Source organism: Apostichopus japonicus, chromosome 18 (assembly GCF_037975245.1).
Source record: "Apostichopus japonicus isolate 1M-3 chromosome 18, ASM3797524v1, whole genome shotgun sequence".
Classification (NCBI taxonomy): domain Eukaryota; kingdom Metazoa; phylum Echinodermata; class Holothuroidea; order Aspidochirotida; family Stichopodidae; genus Apostichopus; species Apostichopus japonicus.
The window spans coordinates 13,896,955-13,914,006 of NC_092578.1; the positions used below are offsets into that span (position 1 = coordinate 13,896,955).

The 17,052-nt window shown below is 37.9% G+C and overlaps 2 protein-coding genes across 3 annotated transcripts; both read right to left on the reverse strand.

Annotated features, from left to right (window-relative positions):
• Positions 1 to 148: 148 nt before the first annotated feature.
• Positions 149 to 5,377, reverse strand: LOC139958975 (galactosylceramide sulfotransferase-like). 2 transcript variants are annotated; one of them, XM_071956441.1, is made up of 4 exons: positions 5,106 to 5,377; positions 2,706 to 2,969; positions 1,980 to 2,359; positions 149 to 1,552 (listed from the first exon to the last, which is right to left on the reverse strand). In XM_071956441.1, exons 2-4 carry the CDS (start codon positions 2,879 to 2,881, stop codon positions 810 to 812), a joined length of 1,299 nt encoding a protein of 432 aa, XP_071812542.1. In that variant the 5' UTR covers positions 2,882 to 2,969; positions 5,106 to 5,377; the 3' UTR covers positions 149 to 809. The 2 variants fall into 2 exon arrangements, with proteins under 2 accessions (XP_071812542.1, XP_071812541.1); XM_071956440.1 differs by lacking the exon at positions 5,106 to 5,377 and adding an exon at positions 4,899 to 5,055.
• A 2,584-nt stretch (positions 5,378 to 7,961) lies between these two features.
• On the reverse strand, positions 7,962 to 16,991 carry LOC139958373 (enkurin-like). The gene is made up of 3 exons (XM_071955387.1): positions 16,781 to 16,991; positions 11,600 to 11,975; positions 7,962 to 10,548 (listed from the first exon to the last, which is right to left on the reverse strand). The coding sequence occupies exons 1-3, from the start codon at positions 16,840 to 16,842 to the stop codon at positions 10,228 to 10,230; spliced, it is 759 nt and encodes a 252-aa protein (XP_071811488.1). The 5' UTR covers positions 16,843 to 16,991; the 3' UTR covers positions 7,962 to 10,227.
• Between the last annotated feature and the right edge of the window lie 61 nt (positions 16,992 to 17,052).

A 17,052-nucleotide genomic window follows, 5' to 3' on the forward strand; every position in this document is an offset into this window, starting at 1 on the left:
GTGTGGGGAGGGGGTGGGTATACTGGACCATATAAAATCAATTACAGTATCTTATCAATATCAAAATGTAAGTGAACAGATTCCTGTCAATACAAGGAGTTGTTTGGATGAGATGGCAGGCAGAATCATCTGACTGAATATAAGAATATAATCACTTCACTTATACTTATTTTAATTATCGGATATATTTGATATTTAATCAATTTTTATTGCCTTTATATTAAAATTAATGAATCTCGGTTAAGCAATAAGAAAGTAACAAAGTTTATTTTCAAATTAACGTGGCATTGTCACACGGAATGGATTTTGTTTTTGTGATAAATAGTTCATATAGTGTCAAGATATACATGTCATACAATAAAGTTAATTTAGAAACCAAAAAAGCTAGGAAAGTGGCAGGTTGATGTGGTATCTACAGTTTTATTGTCAGTCTAAATTCCGTCACGTGTTATCCCCTTAAGTTGTTCTCCTTGGGTTTTAATGGCGATTCACATTATTTCTAAGGTAGCTGGTGGTTCAGCAGATCGGTGGGGCTATTGTGAAAGTTCCGGTGTAAATCATCGTATATGACAGACATAATGCAAGTCGAGACTGCACAAATATACTACTTATCATATCAAAATTAGTTCGAGACTTAGTAGATATGAAGGCTTTAGTAAAGCATCAACTTTGAGCTGAGAGCCTGAGAGTATTCTTGCTTGATGACATCTTCTCTAAATCTACGCATGGTTACTTGTCAGCACGACGATACTTGATGTTAGATATATAGAAACAGAAAATCGATCAAGTATGAAGCTTGCACAACAATGTTATTTGTGTTTTCCAAATTGTCGTTTAGCTGCTCTGATTTGAAATGCATCATTCGATAACGCCAGAAGAATGCATGTGTCGTTTTTAGCTTTGGTTTCTTTGATCGTATAACTCCTTACTCTAGATGCACTTATCCCATTCGTTTTACTTTTGGAACCCTTTACACAATCTTCTTTTAAATGTTCATTTCTTTCTCGTAAAGTATTAATTTCCTCGTTTAGCTGCCTTCGGTCATACTGATTAAGTTTTTGCCATAGAGTGACATTAAAGTGATGATACAGGAGGTCGTCCCCGGCGTTCCATAATTTAATTCGATCCAAATCTTCGTCATTAAGCGGACGGCCTTCCATGGACCGAGCATTCTTAACCAAGAATGTCACTGCTTCCAAATCCCAACATAGTAAATCTTTAAGTAAAATTAAAGATTCTTCAAAATACTCCATAATCATCACCAAATTAAAGTTATTTTCAATTTTATTTATATGTTGGCTGATTTTATGTCTGTCATTCAAATATTTTCTCTCCAATCCTAGATCAAATAAGTTAGGATTTAGTGCACTTTCAATCGCACTGTCTCGCTCCAACTTATTGTAGTACAAAAACGGGTTGATGAGAAACTCCGGTAAAGAAACTCCAAAGCGGTTGAACCAATTGTAGTACTTGTAAAGACTTTGAAACTGATCTCCTGGTTCCCTAAGGATGGTGACGTAAACCGTATCCGGTGGCATGGTAACCGAGAAAGCTAGGAAACAGACCAGTAAAAAAAAATCGATTAGTCTATCTTGAAATCAGTTCTAAGCTGGCATTTAACTTGGATCGGTAATTACGCTTTAAACTTATATTCTTGCAGTTGAATCTTTTTCATGAGGCAGCAACATGTTTGCTAGATCCAATGCTTTGCGCACGGCCCCTAGGTCGATCTCCATCACTGAAGAATATCTGAGTGCTTTGGGATGCCAAATAGTGAGGATTGCTTTCAACCTTTTAATCCCACACCGTCATCCCACACGGAGGAAGGGGTGCATGTGATGAATGGGTGTTTGGAAGGGTTGGGAGAAAATGGTGGTAGTGGGAGGAAGGGGTGGGTGGAACGGGGGTGGTGAAAAGGGTGGTAGCGGGATGGAAAGGGTATACATCACTTACTGTAAATTAAATATTGATTTACTCACCCCATTTGTCGTATCTTGCATGTCCAACCAGCATATTGTATCTCTTGTTTTTGGAATTAGCACGAACAAAACGAGGATGGAATAATTTAGGAGCTCCAAGGTTAGAACCTATCTCAGGCAACGCAAAGGTTAGATTGTTCAGCTCTCCGTATCTGTATAGTATGGCCTGTAAGGTAGAGCTGCCCGTCTTATGGGTACGAAGGAACACTACATTTCTCTTTGGGTTACAAGTTTTCTGGTCTGGTTGAGTATTCTCTGTGTCGTTTGCAGCTCTTGAAATGAGTCGTGTGTCATTATCGTTCTCATGCGCAGATTGTTTGATGACGTAACCATTGTTAACGTCATCTGTCAGATTTTCTTCAAAAGCATCGAGCGGAAGTCTGTGGTATGGAAAATAATAGGTTTCTTTTTACGACTTTAAACTGTTAAACAAGTAACTTAAAACTGGCATTACATCGGTTACCAAAGTCACGTTGGGAATGTCAACCAAACAAAAAAGAGGGGGGGGGGCGAGATGTGAAGAAAAAGGGGGTGGGGTATGAGCAGGAGAGAGGGAGGAGAGGTAGAGGTAGCAGGGAGAAATAGTTGGAAACATATCACTGTGCTCTTCTTTTCCAAACTAATAAAGTTATTTAATGCATTACACTAAGAGAAAGAGACCGGAAGCACCCACAAGGGGAAGTGGAGCTGTGGGGGTTCGCGTATATATACTATATATATACTTACACGGGCGCCATAAATTTCGTCACAACAATGCTGTCGCTGTAGTCCTCAACAAATTCTTGCTTGTTGCTTCTCTTCCATGTAGCTTTATTTGTGAGTTTCTTATCGCAAACCAGTAGTAACAAAATAAACAAGAATAGACTTGTCAGCGTTGAAATTACTCGACGGACGAAATTCATTGTGTTATTGTGTCAAAGGTCGTGACCCTCTTCCGAACTCATCAGATTTAGCGGAAATAATGACTTCACGACATCGCGACGTCCATTGCTAGATTAAAGTTAAACAAATGTAGAAAATATCAATCAATCAATGTCATCAACAAATCAGTTGGTGGGATCAAAATGTCATAGTTCTTTAAATTATTCGAAAACGATCAGCAATTACTTTAAAACGGTATCTCCTTGCATAGATTTTGATTGGGAGGGGGGGGGGGGGGGGCTGTAAAGATTTGCCCGAAAAATATAACCAAAAATCTTAATGTGCATATCATATAGGCATGCATCGGTTATTACATCGCAAATAACATACAATCATTTGCCGAGTTATTACACTTCCATATTGGTTATAATTATTGGGGAAGTCGTTACAATAATAATGATAATAATAATAATATCAGTTTAACCATGGAAAAACACATTGCTTGTTTTTCTTTCAGTAGGTGCCCGAAAAATTATCAGCATATTGCCCGAATTTTCACAACAACTTTTGGTTGGGGGCTGCAGCCCCCCCCCCCCCCAGCCCCCCGACTCATACGCCTATGTCTCATTGACTAAATCGCTTTGGCAAGCAAAATAAGAGACCGAGTAAAGTGTGACCAGAGATGTGAAATTTTTTCAGCAGGGAGCTGGTTTCAGTGATCGTTTAATCAGGTTTCAGTTTCAGCACATTTAGGAGAATTAATTTCATACTACGAGCTAGATCTGTGAGTATCGTATGATCGGATTAAACTGGATGTTTTCAGTTAATATGGGACCGACCTGACGCTACAATCGTCACTGAATATAGGTAGTACAGAGACAAAACAATGTAACAAACAGTGGCGGAGCGTCCATACAGTCAGGGGGCGGATACCCCCCCCCCTGATGGACTCAAATGGACTGCTGGCGCCCTTTTCAGCTCTTTACCACTTTTTACTTATTCTAGATTATTGACTTTTTTATTGCGCTCTCATCTCCTTATTGACATTTGTCACATTTTGTTGGGTGTAATTTGGTGGTGACACCTATTTATTCTTCGTTTATCTGCAAATTAGCCAGGCCCGGTAAGGGTCATTTCCGGCGATCTAGGGAGTATCTTTACTCAAAAAATTTCTGTACGCGTATACGCGCCAACCAGTGGTGGCGCTCCGTTAGATAGTGTCGAAAGCGCCCCTAACGACCATTCTCGCCCCTCCTGACCAATACCCCTAGCTCCGCCACTGGTAACATACTGTATATAGTTACACACACACATATATATATATATATACAGGTACAGTAGCTGGGTGTGCTAGGGAAGCAAGTAATGACGAATTGTCGCCGGCTTCGGTCGCCAACATAATTGTTTTCTTGCTACTGCTACCCTGAGAATGTTTATAAAGCAAAACTATACCGATTGACAAAATGCTTTCAAAATGGCAACAATGATTCGAGGTTAAACGTCCATACTGCGTTTAATATTTTTGAAGCTCTCACAGAAGGGTCCAAATATTAAACGCAATTCAATGAGCCAATCATATAATTGTGTTTGAGATTCACATTAAACTTTACCGAAGATCACAAATTTATCAGAACTTTGCCAAGGACTGTATAAGAGGATGCGATGAGACGAAACCTACATATCTCGATCATAGCGAGAAATCGGTTCCGTTTAATTTCACGTACCACCACGGGCCCTTGAAGTCGTGTGCTACATTAGGCACTTCCAGGGACCTACATATGTATTGGCCTAGCTACTAGCAGAACTCAGCCTGATCTCCTACCAATCCCCACCCTTCTGTCACTTCTGTGTTTGATGTATTATTTTTTTACGAGCGCTTCAAGCAATGCGATACGAAGTTAGGTTTCTTCTCTCTTGTTTGTTGTCTACTTTGGTAGAGATTTTTTTCGATTGGGGACTTCTTTTCCGTTCTGGGATGCTACGTAGAACGCTAACTAAACTAAAGAGTATACTAGCCTATATTATATCTATATAGAATTAGATAAATTGAAATCTTACCTCTTCCAGTAAAGTAATGCCACCGACAACGATTCTTACACTTACTAGTTCGTCGTTTCTCTATACTACCAGGAGACCTATCTTTAGTTTCCTTCTCCATTTACAAGAGGACTTACTAAGCAGACGCTAATCCATAATCTTTGGTCACGTGACGATTGTTAACCATCACGATACAATAGGACGAATGGTCACGTGACGATTACCTACCATCACCACACTATAGAATCGATGAAAAGACCTTCTCAAGCATGACGTCAACATATGTCCTGCCAGTGGAACATATTGCGTTATGTTAACATGCAAGGTTTTGCTGTTAGTACAGGTAGATATACGGTACTTCTATGGTCGACATGATCATAACGGTGCGATGTCGATGTTAGAGGACTGGATGTTGAGAGTGAATCAAGTTGTTTGACATTCGGTTCCAGGTTCTATCATGGGTGACATTTCTTAGAGTATCTATGGTATTTAAGTAACTGTGGCTAGCAAGGGCGGTGGAACCGGGGGCACAGGGGGCACGTGCCCCCCCCACTTTTCCTCAGGATAAAAATGTGCCCTTTTTCTACATAAAACATTGTACTCTTGATCACCTTATTAGGTCAGCGATATTTCAGTAAGAGATCTAATCCTAATTTAGAAGTATTAATGAATTTATGTGGGTCAAACTCAAATGTTTACTACCACAAGGCTTCTAACATTCTGGTGAGTGCCATTATGCATATTCAATTTGTCAAAAAAATCCTAATACATTTCCAAAAATACATCGCTATATTACATTGTGACTTTGTAATAAGCAGAAGCCATTTATAGCCTACTATGAATAATGAGTTTAGTTTTAATATCCCATAACCTACCCCATCCTTTCGTATTTTGATATATTTCATTTGCTTTCATGCATGTATCGATCGCGTGTGCAGGGACTTGGACTTTATAATGATTTCACCTCATTTTGTCTCGAAAGAAAACTTGTTTCCAATTTGCACAGTGGATATTGCAGTGCTAGTATGCATTTTTTCCTTCAAGTTGAGGGGAGGGGGCAGTGGCGGAGCGTCCATACAGTCAGAGGGGCGGATGCCCCCCTGACGGACTCAAAATGACTGCTGGCGTCATTTTCAGCTTTTTACCACTTTTTACTTATTCGCGATTATTGACTATTTCATTGCGCTCTCAAATACCTATTGACATTTGTCACATTTTGTTGGTGTAATTTTCTGACAAAATGGCGATGACACCTATTTATTCTTCGTTTATCTGCAAATTAGCAAGGCCCGGAAAGGGTCATTTCCGGCGATCTAGGGAGTATCTTTACTCAAAAAATTCTGTACGCTCCGCGCCAACCTGTGGTGGCGCTCCGCTTAGATAGTGTCGAAAGTGCCCCCGGCCTACAGACCATTCTCGCCCCCTGACCATTACCCCTAGCTCCGCCACTGAGGGGGGGGGGGAGCGTTGATGGAGTGGTGTGTATATGCATATAAGATAATACAATACGAGTTATAAAGGGTAATAAATATCAGGCTGCATCAGTCCAATCGAATTTTTGCAAAGTGCCCTTCGACGTCGGTGCCCCCCAGATTAAAAGTGCTTCCGCCGCCCTTGGTAGCTAGACTTTGGACACGAAAAACCAAACCAAGTTCACCACACTAATGCACTCTCAACTCAAGTCACCCTTCACAGTAAGATGTGATCGTGAGTCTGTGTTACTTTCTAAGTAAAGTCCCCCGTGAAGATATGAGCCTGGTCACGAAAACCGGTAACTTATACGGTTAAAGCTTGTGGTGGTGATATATGCACCCATATAGAGGGTTATGTCCAAATCCATTTGCCCTGTGCCAAATTCGTCGGATATTCGAAAACTAACGACAAGTTGTCTGACTCTGAATGGCATGTACTGATTATTACGTCAATTGTATAACCCACCGACCCACAACCAGCCACAAAGACACATGCACAACCACCCCCCCCCCCCCCAATCAACAATTGAAAAGAAAACAAGCAATACAACAAAAAGGGAGCAACATTGTTGTCGCTCTCGTTAGTGGTCTGTACTAAGGGCAGTTGTAGTTTGGAGTAACACACAATGTAATTTGCCTTAACTTAATGCTTATGATTGAACATACAAACGTCCGTAAATCAATCATTTGATTCAAACAATAATAATAACAACAAACTTTGATCAAGACTTCGGTATACAATATTTCTTCACATCTTCACTTTAATATTTAGGTGTGCGTGTAATTGTGATCATCGAAGTTTATATGATCTGGAAGGCTCGCTCCACGATAAGAAACGTACCAATTATGGAGGATCATGTGATGTAGTGGTCGCTGTAAATTTTATGCGCAAAAAGGCATGGAGACTTGTGTTGCTAAGGAACAACGAATCCTGTCGTCTGCTTCTCGTGTTTACATACGCTGGGTACAGTCCTGATGAGTGGCATGATACCCAGCAACAGATGGTTTGAAAGTAGGCCGTGGCTATTCTTACAACTAGCCGTAACAATTATTTATAAACTATTCTTACGACAAAGGCGAATTCAAGCACAGTAAAGTAAATAAAGCAACTGCGCATGTAGTAGGGGTAACCCTAACCCTAACTTTAACCCTAAACCCCAATCCTAACCCTAACCGGAAATTATTGTTACTCCTGGTCGTAAAAAATAGTACTCCTGTCATAAAAATAGCAACTGCGCATGCGTAATCGGAAATTATTCTTACAAACAGTCGTAAGAATAGCCACTTTGTTGAAAGTAACTATTCAAAGTAACAATTAAGAGTGAAATTTGCGGTAAACTTACTTTACTGGACTCTGTTATTCGCGTAACTTCTCAAGGAATATAGAAGTGGCTATGAGATCATGACATTAGTTGTTGCAGAATGAATATTAAAGGAGTACTAAAATAGCTGAGTGCTACAATGGTTGCTACATGTTTTTTTGTTGCGCATCTCCTAATTGACGTAGTCGACCAGATTTACATAAAGACTGATGATAGTGACCTACCGCGTAAAAGACAGACAACCAATTCATGAATGCAGCGCATGGAGAGAAAAAAAGAAACGTCAGATCTTTAGCGTAACACATATTTACATTTTTATTTGCAAATTCTCATTGTTTGAACAGAACCTTATCAATTAAAGTTTTCCTATATTACAAATATGACATTTTAAAGTTTTTGGTTGAAGAAAAATGGACTGCTGGAAATGGTCGGAACAAATACACTGGCAAATTTCATAATAATTCACATTTAACACTTAATCTCCATAAGGAAAAAGAATTAAATGGCTCGAAAAATTACAAGCTTATATTTTAATTAATTATATTAATTACCGAATTACGAGGACGTACAGTGTAACAGAATGAATAATGGACTCAAATATTGCCAACATCAAGGTGAATTTGAGAGAACTATCGGATTTGTTAATTGTAAAAGTAGTAACATCAACTTTAATGAAAATTTACTCACTGGTATGTATACCTTGAAGCATAAAGAGAAATAACGAAGGTCGGTTAAATGTTGTGATTTAAATGATAGACTGAAAACTTGAAAATGAATCTAATTTCCTCAAGTTTTGGTCATTTCATCAACGATTTGTTTTCATCGTACAATTCCCTTCTTAAAGCAGAAATACCAGCTGAAGAGGAATCAAACCTTCAGTTGCCATAATAGACAAGTTTCAAACACTACACTACTTTTATCCCACTTGAAAGCAGCATGAACTGTTCTTAACCTTTATCTAATAGAAACAGGTTATTCATACTGTAAGTACAACAAGGGCTTTGAAGTATGACCTGAAATTACAGTTTGTAAACCATTAACAATACTACATATTTATGACTTACTATTTATCTTCGATGTCATAGCAATGTATCATGATGTCATAGCAATGTATTGCAATGTCATAAAATTCAGCTATGATGTCATAGACATCTGTTGCTAATGCAAATTACATCCACATTCAAACATTTTGTTGTACAGTAGGTAGGATTATTAAAATATAAAACAACATTAATTTGAGTTTATCGACAGAAAAATACATCTTGTATGCATGACAAAGAAATGTTTTCACACTTAACTTAATATATTGCTCTGTCTTTTCGGTATGTATATGTCTTTTCGGTATGTATACATGTTAAGAGCACTTTCATGACTGTTTTATTAAGTAATATTACAGTTACTTTTGCACTATAAACATAAATGCTAGGAATTCAAATTTATTTCAAGTTGTCAACTTGAAATACTGATGTGACAGGATGGACTTTTCTTTGGTGAATTTATTGGATGGTTAATATGGATTTGTAAATGAATAATTTAAAAAATAATTACAAGGAAAAGTCATTGAAGGAACTGGCAATCTAGTTAACGATTTCAAATAACATCCATACAGATATGTTGATATCATTGTAATTGGCATATATTACATCTTACTATATACCTTAACAAAAACATACCACAGATAGTTTTTATATTTGTACGGCCAGTGTCTGGTGTTGTAAGTGCTCTTTCAATGAAAACCTGTTACATTAACAAGTTACATTAACTTTATTTTATTCAAGCCATGTAAAGTGACAACTGTACATTTCGCTAAGTTTCTGTCTTCATTTCATTCCAACAGCTTGATTATTGAAAAATAAAACCCTTCCTTAATTGTTAAAAGGGACTGCTTAATTTAACGGCATTCGTTTTGATATTTTCGAAAGCATGTAAGGCAACTGTCACAAAACCGTAGCACAGAGTATGACAATAATCCATCTACGTGCCAGTAGATATATACAACCGTGAAGCCAAAAATTATTTCCCAGTATTTGAAAAGATTTGGCTTGAGTATTTGTTGAAGGGAGGGGATTTCAGAAAATTGGAAGTGGTGAGTAAGTAAATCATATAAACTTGAAGGGCAGGATACTTTCTCCAACTCTTGTGAAAGAGCAAATTACAAGTCTCCCTGTGTTCACAGTTAAATCACAGGAGCAACTTTTGTGTTTCTGTCAAAACAAATTCAGTGGTATCACACTGGAGGAGGGATTAAATACTAAGATGAAGATTATGGCAGCTTTGTAAACTTAGCTGCAAGTTCCCTCATTCACTTTCCTGACCTTTAAGTCTATATCACGACTATAAAACCTGTATTCATCCTCCTTACATAAAACAAACCTGAACGTAGAGTACCTCAACATTGAATCTTCAAGATACAACGCAAAGCCCATCATCCTTACATACAGTACATGTAGATTCAACTAGAAAGTAAAGACTCAACATTATTGTTAGTTCGCCCTTATTTATCTTTATTTTCCCCAGACTCAATACATCCCTCCTCCCACTAGCCATATAATATTCTCAATAGTTTCCGATATAGATAGCCTTATGTTTCTCCAAGAGTTCAATGTCTCGTTCCAGTTGTTTCATCTCGGCTTCCATTCGTTCTTTCCTCATCTTCTTTGGAGCTGTATCCGTGACTACCGAGAGTCCCTGGTATTGGTGGTGGATCTCTTCCCAGTTTTTCTTCAGACCATCTAGTATGGTCTGTCTCTCGGCCTCGGTCAGTTGCTTCATGGCTCCTCGTCTGTAGTGTTCCCGCACGTATTCGTTGTACTCTTCCTGCGCCCTCACCGTTTCATCTTTACGCTTCTGAAGGTACTGCGGAGTCTCACCATACCCCTATCATCATATCAAGGTCAAATAAAAAAGAGTTGATATATTTTTATCTACTTTAAAGCAGAACTATTTGGGATCAATGTCTTACTTAAACTAAATCAGTTTTCTTGATCCTATTCAATGCAACATTTCATTCCATTGACTAGTCCAGTCTCATTCTGAGTAGTAACATAAAAGTACGCAATCATGAAGTTTTCATATTTTCCTATTTTAACCCAAATTGATCAATGCATTGAGTTGAAGATACAAGGGTCAAATAATCTTTTCCTTATACTGGTAATTGGGTATTGTGCTTGCCTTTTTAACTTGAATATCACCATACCTGACTGACTTATACTCTGTTGCCCATCATTTTTTGTTTAATACATGCATGCACATTAAATAAACATGCACATTATAAATGAACCATAGAACAAGGACCACAAAAGTTTTGGTTACAAACAGTGAGGATTTGTTCAATGAATAATACCTTTAAATTGTTTGTGGAAATTGTACATTTAAAATGATTTAAAATTTCCACAAATTTTCAATTCTCTTAATTTGAATATCGTTTATTACCTAAAGTGGCTGGTTAATTTAATACTAACCGTGGCAAAAAAATTAAATATCGTTTATTACCTTAACCTTAATCTGACCATGGCAATCTAGAAGTCTTTAGACATGTTCATTCCTGCAATTTACCTGTATATACATAGGATTGTACTAAATTTGGATCTTGAGAGCTTAAGAAAGCTGTTGATGTATCTTACTGTACCAACACTGAAAGGTTAATTTTTTTTGTTTTTTTTTGGGGGGGGGGGGGCTATTTCTACACTCCACCTTTTGTTTCTACATATAGCAATGATTAATTACCCACAGCCAATTTTAAGCAAGAGTCTATCGTTCCAGATGCAAGATTTACAGACTTAAGATGGTATTTAACATTACATACAACCTCCATTGTGCCCCCCCCCCCCCTCCAAAAAAAATCATCTCTATGATGTAGATGCATCACTATGAGGCCATAGAGTTATGATACAAAAATAACAAAATAATTAATAACAGTTTGCGTTACCTTCTTCTTCATATACTTTGGCATCAAGCCAGATGGCTCCAGTGGATGAGTGGAACCAAAAGGCGTATCAACAAAATTGGCTGCTGGCTTCTTTGGAACGGACATGATATTTTCAACAGCGTTTGTCTGTACAAAGTCTTTATTAGATTTCAATCCCATAAGGGGTTTTTCTGTTTGTCTTGGCACCCCTGGCTTCCTTGTCTCTTCATCTGGAAACTGAAACTTGGTCTTTTCTGGAAGCTGAGGTTCTTTGGAATGTTTTGTAAGAAATTCACCCGATGACCTAAGGTTGACCTTAGCAGGTCCCATAGTTTTGTTTGGACTCTTATTTGTCTTCAACTCATCTTTTACAGATGATTTGAATTTGGATTGATACCTGTAAAAAATACATTAGAACAAAAAATATGGAAATATATGCTTGTAAAATCTAGACAAGTTTGAAATGTGTGTCCACATTATTCCAATTTTGCTGCCAATATCAATCGCCATTAAGTACTGTTTGAAAGTAATATTGCAAGTTGAAGGCTGCACTCATTCAGAAAATCATTGACATGAACAAGTGTAAGTTCTCACTGAGCATTGTGAACATGCTTGGAGGATTGCATGGAGACAATGAAAACAAATAATTAACACAAGCTACCACTCAAATACAATATTGCTGTGCAAAATATAGGTTTAAAGAGACACATGCTAAGGTGTCAAAACTGCTTGGGTTGACCTTTTGACATATATTTCAAAAGACTTTACTTATTGATATAAGTGATATTTTACAGGCCTAACAACATACCTTAAACTAAGTGAGTGACCCAACTTATGTCATGCTACCACAATGTCACAAGCAGTTGTTTACTTTGAGAATGATCAGAAGGATTGGTAAAATTGTTTGAAACATCAGTTAAAGACACAAAGCCAGTTTTCCTACTGTCAAACTTTTAAAGAGCAAGCTTGTCTCTAAATGTGTGTTTGTAGCCATGCATAACAGTTAAGTACATATACAGTACTGATTTCGCTTAACTCCCGTTAAAATTCGTTAAAAGGAAAATAACCGAATTTCCACGTTTTGTCATCGAAATTCCACGAATTTTAACGATTGGTTATTTCGGTCATTTCCTTCGTGGAATTTTCAACGATACGTTGAAATTCTTTTTTAAACGAAATAGAAGGTCAATGTGTGGTTACGAGAAACGTCGGAAAACGAGCAACTTCGTTTATTAGTATTGATTAGACTTTGGAACAGTCGTTTGAAGGCAGGAATTTTCTCAAGAACATTCCTGTACTTACTGAGTAGTGACACTCAAAGAAACATGTAGTGAAACTGACGGGGGACGTTTTCTAACTGTGAACCCCAAACACAGTGACATAAGTCTTAACTTCGCCAGGACGTAAGAGAGGTTGCAGTCAAAGCTATGTACCACGAGGCACCCTTCCAGATAAATTATGAGTGCTGTTTAACCATTTAAATAACAATGAATGGACATATAAACTTGGTTTACTTGCAGATTACGAAAAATAGTTATTTTTTAGAGATGTAAATTGGTTTTTTATTAGAGTTGGAGTATGAAACTTTGTTTCTGAGCGAAAACATGTAACTTGAAGCAAAATAAAGATGCCCCGCCCATTCTGCGAGGACGCTTCCATTTTTCGAAAAGGCGTTTTCTCTTTTTATTTTTTCTATTTTGTTTACTTTTAAACATGAAAATTATTTTAAAATATGTAAAGAACTTAGTAATGTACTGCAAACTATAAAAACAAAAAAACGATGTTTTAGGCATGAATAATGTGTTTAATATAACTAAAGTAGTAGGCCAATCGTCATGAGCTCATGATGATAGTGTCGTCAATTCGTTTTCTCAGTTTATATTTGCGACATATCACCCGTGTACATCGATCAATGGCATGGTGAAAACCCGTGTGAAAATATGTTGACTCCAAAAGACGCAAATGGCCGTTCTAGAAAGTACCGTCATAACATTAACAACACAAGGCCAGTTTGCTCTCTCAGGTCCGCACGTGTACAGCCATTTTTTCACACATGATATTATGCTGTGCATGCATTGCGGGCGCGATTGCGGCAAACATAAAAGAAAATGAATGAAACTGAAAAACTTACGATATTTTTTCACAAATATTGATGCTTAGATAATTGCTTCCTCACAATCAACGAGCCGCCCTAAAATTAGCTCCGCTTACGGAAAAACTTCTATATATATAACAAATGGAAAAACCCGAGTTTTTACACACATAATTCCAACTGACATTGGTCACAGAACATAAGTAGGTCATTGACATTCGAACTTGGCAACTTGCCCAAGTTCATCGCACCATGGGAACGACACAACACATTGAACATGATGTTATATTCTCCCGCCATCTGGACGCCGAGTGTAATATGCAAATTATGAATGGTACTGCGCAGCGTGGTTAAATCTTAACCTATTGCGACACAAATTTTTGGAAGCTGTTGTTTGAAGTAACTTTTGTATCAAATGTAAGGTACTGTATCATGTATGTGACCAGGGGCGTAGCGAAGGTTTTTTTGTTGTTGGGGGGGGGGGTGTGGAGAATTTGATTTGCCGACGGATCTGGAAGTGGTGACTGAAATGGGGGAGGGGTCTAAGGGGAGGGGGTGTCCCCCTCGCCTTTGGAAAATTTTTAGTTTTGAAACGTCCTTAGATGCAATCTGGTGCATATTTAAGTCAAATTTGACTTGCCGACGGATCTGGAAGTGGTGACTGAAATGGGGGAGGGGTCTAAGGGGAGGGGGACGGCGGGAAACGGCGTTTAAACGTTTAACCGACCGGCAGGGGATACAGTGAAACGGTTAGCGAAATATCTGATAGGTCACACCCTTATTTAAACACACACAACAAAACGCCCTTATTCAATGAAAATATACTGAAAACCATATCGCAAAAACACAAAATCGCTTATAACTCGAAAACGGAAGGAGACATCGACTTTTGTCGGCTGTATAGGGATTTCCTAAACCGAATTTTGATGCGCTCTATCCACCTGTGTCATTTATGAGCTTCTCTGACGTAAGCTGCAGTACGTAATTTCTCCATACCAGTTCCGCGAAATTTATTTACGCAGTAAACATCGTTCATTATGTTTTCTTTCACAACGAATATTCAAAGTTGTGCTCCACACGCTTCACAGATATTGTTTTATGTCGTTCATTTTCAATTCTACTTTAAAATTACATTTTCGAACGATGCATTGCATGCCTTATCAAGCATTCCTGATTAGTAAAACTAAGGAAGGATATTCAAATATATATTATTTTCATTTGACATGATTTTATGAGTTGTTCCACTTGAAAAACGATGATAAAACCGAAAAACAAAACATTTACTTCTCATGTGACGCATACCGGGAGACTCATAAAAACTCCCCCTACTCATTAAAATAAACTTATACATGCCGTCAGGCCAGTTGAAAGCCGTCAGGCCAGTTGAAAGCCCTCCCCAGTAATGTTTGATCAGCTCTTCCCAATATACAATACTCAAATAAGCAATGAAAATATATTCATTTTCCACAGAAATCTACCCAACGTGGGCCCCAAGTCACTGCTTTATTTTCTTAGTAGTCATGGAAACAATTGTTTGCAACTCTCTTGCTGGCCAGGTGTTTTCAAGTTTTATTAATAGCACGACTTTTGATTGGTTCATTCAAGATAAACTTTCTATCCCTGCTGGATTGTTCTACTTATATATATATATATGAATGAATATTTGGTTTTCAATTAACTAAGTAACAGATAACATCCATTCCATTACGAACAGTAGGGGTAAAATAATGTTTGCTTCTAGAGGCAGCCAGCCATGAAGGTTCTGCGGTGCTAAACCCCCCACGAAGATAAATACTATGCTAATTAACATAAGGTAGGCGTGAATTTGACAAAGCCAAGTTTATGATTGGACTAAGCCTTTCAAAAAAGTTTGGTGGTGGGGATATCCAGGGTAGGGAATGCACATGTAAGCAGCATACTACAGGTGGCCCAGACCCAGGCTGCGACCTTACCAGGGCAGTCCATCTGCTTTCGCGGGCAACTTACAGTAACGGGTTAGGGGGAAATATTTTTTTTTTTTTTTTTTTTTTTTTTTTTTTTTTTGCGTGCATTGAAGTCGGGGGAGATTTTTTGGACGGAATGCGCTCTCAGAAAAGTTTGAAAGTGAGTGCGGTTCTGTAGTAAACGGTACCGTAGTACGTCAAGTAACACAGGAATTTTTTGGAAATAAAGATCTCTTTGATATCCAGCTACGACTGTTTCATTGTTGATATTTTTTTCTTGTTTTTTCTGACACTGCGTTCCTTGGTGAGTTAACTTAAACTTATCCTAGTTTAATACTAGCCTATAACTTAAGAGTCATAGAATGTGCTTGCTACGATCGACCAAGACTAGTTTTTATTATCCTAGCCAAATCATTTTTCAAACACCTAGTACAGAACTTTACTCCGTCTTATATACAATCACACTTTTGCAACGTTTGTAATATTCCTCGGCAACTTCTGGTAGAGTCTGAAAACGGCTGTAGTTACACTAAGGATTCAACGCAAGTCACAACCTTGATATGTCTAGAATTGCGTTTGCGGTTTTTGATCGCGATAACTTTCGTGGAAATTTCGTTGAAACTTCGTTGACAACCGTGCCCGCAGTAGTCTAAATCTTGTCAACGAAATTAACCGAATTTCAACTTTTTATATCGATTTTTAACTTTTGTTATCGATCGTTGATGTTTTTTCAACGGGAGTTAAGCGAAATCAGTACTGTATGATGTAGACTAGCCTTGCATGAGCCTAACCTTTTAATTAACCCCATTAAGGATGCTTGAAGTTTTCAAATGTTCCTTTATTGTGGGGGCAATTCCAGCATTTTAATTATTTCCAGATATTGAGAAGTGTTCAACTGTACAATTGAAATTGAATATGAGTCAGTCAGGCAAAAAGCCTTGAGTTATGCAGTAGAATAACTTGTTTAGACAAACGAGGTGTTCCTTTTTTTTTCTTGATATGCCTTTTCATTAACACGGTACTGATGATCCAGACCATCTCTCACTGGTCGTAGTCTTCCATATATGTAACAAGGGTTATTCAGTTCAGTAACAGAGTTGATTTGGCTAAGGCATAGGCTAGCCTAAACTTTGGGGCCTAGGCTAGGCCTACGACAGTACGACTTACCTTTTTTCCTTTGGCGGGGCGACTTGCTCCCTTGGAATGAGATTGTATATGCTCTCAGACATCGTATTATTGGTTGATATTAAACGAAATGTTTCTTTTTTTTCTTCTTCTATTTATTTTTACTAAACAAATACCATTAGCTTTAACTTTTTTACGGTTATGATGAACTGAAGTGATCTCAGTACGTAGACGTGTTGCAGAGAAATAAACTGGATCCACGAAATCCATCTCTACACACAACATCCCTTGTATTGTAACCATGGTGACATTTT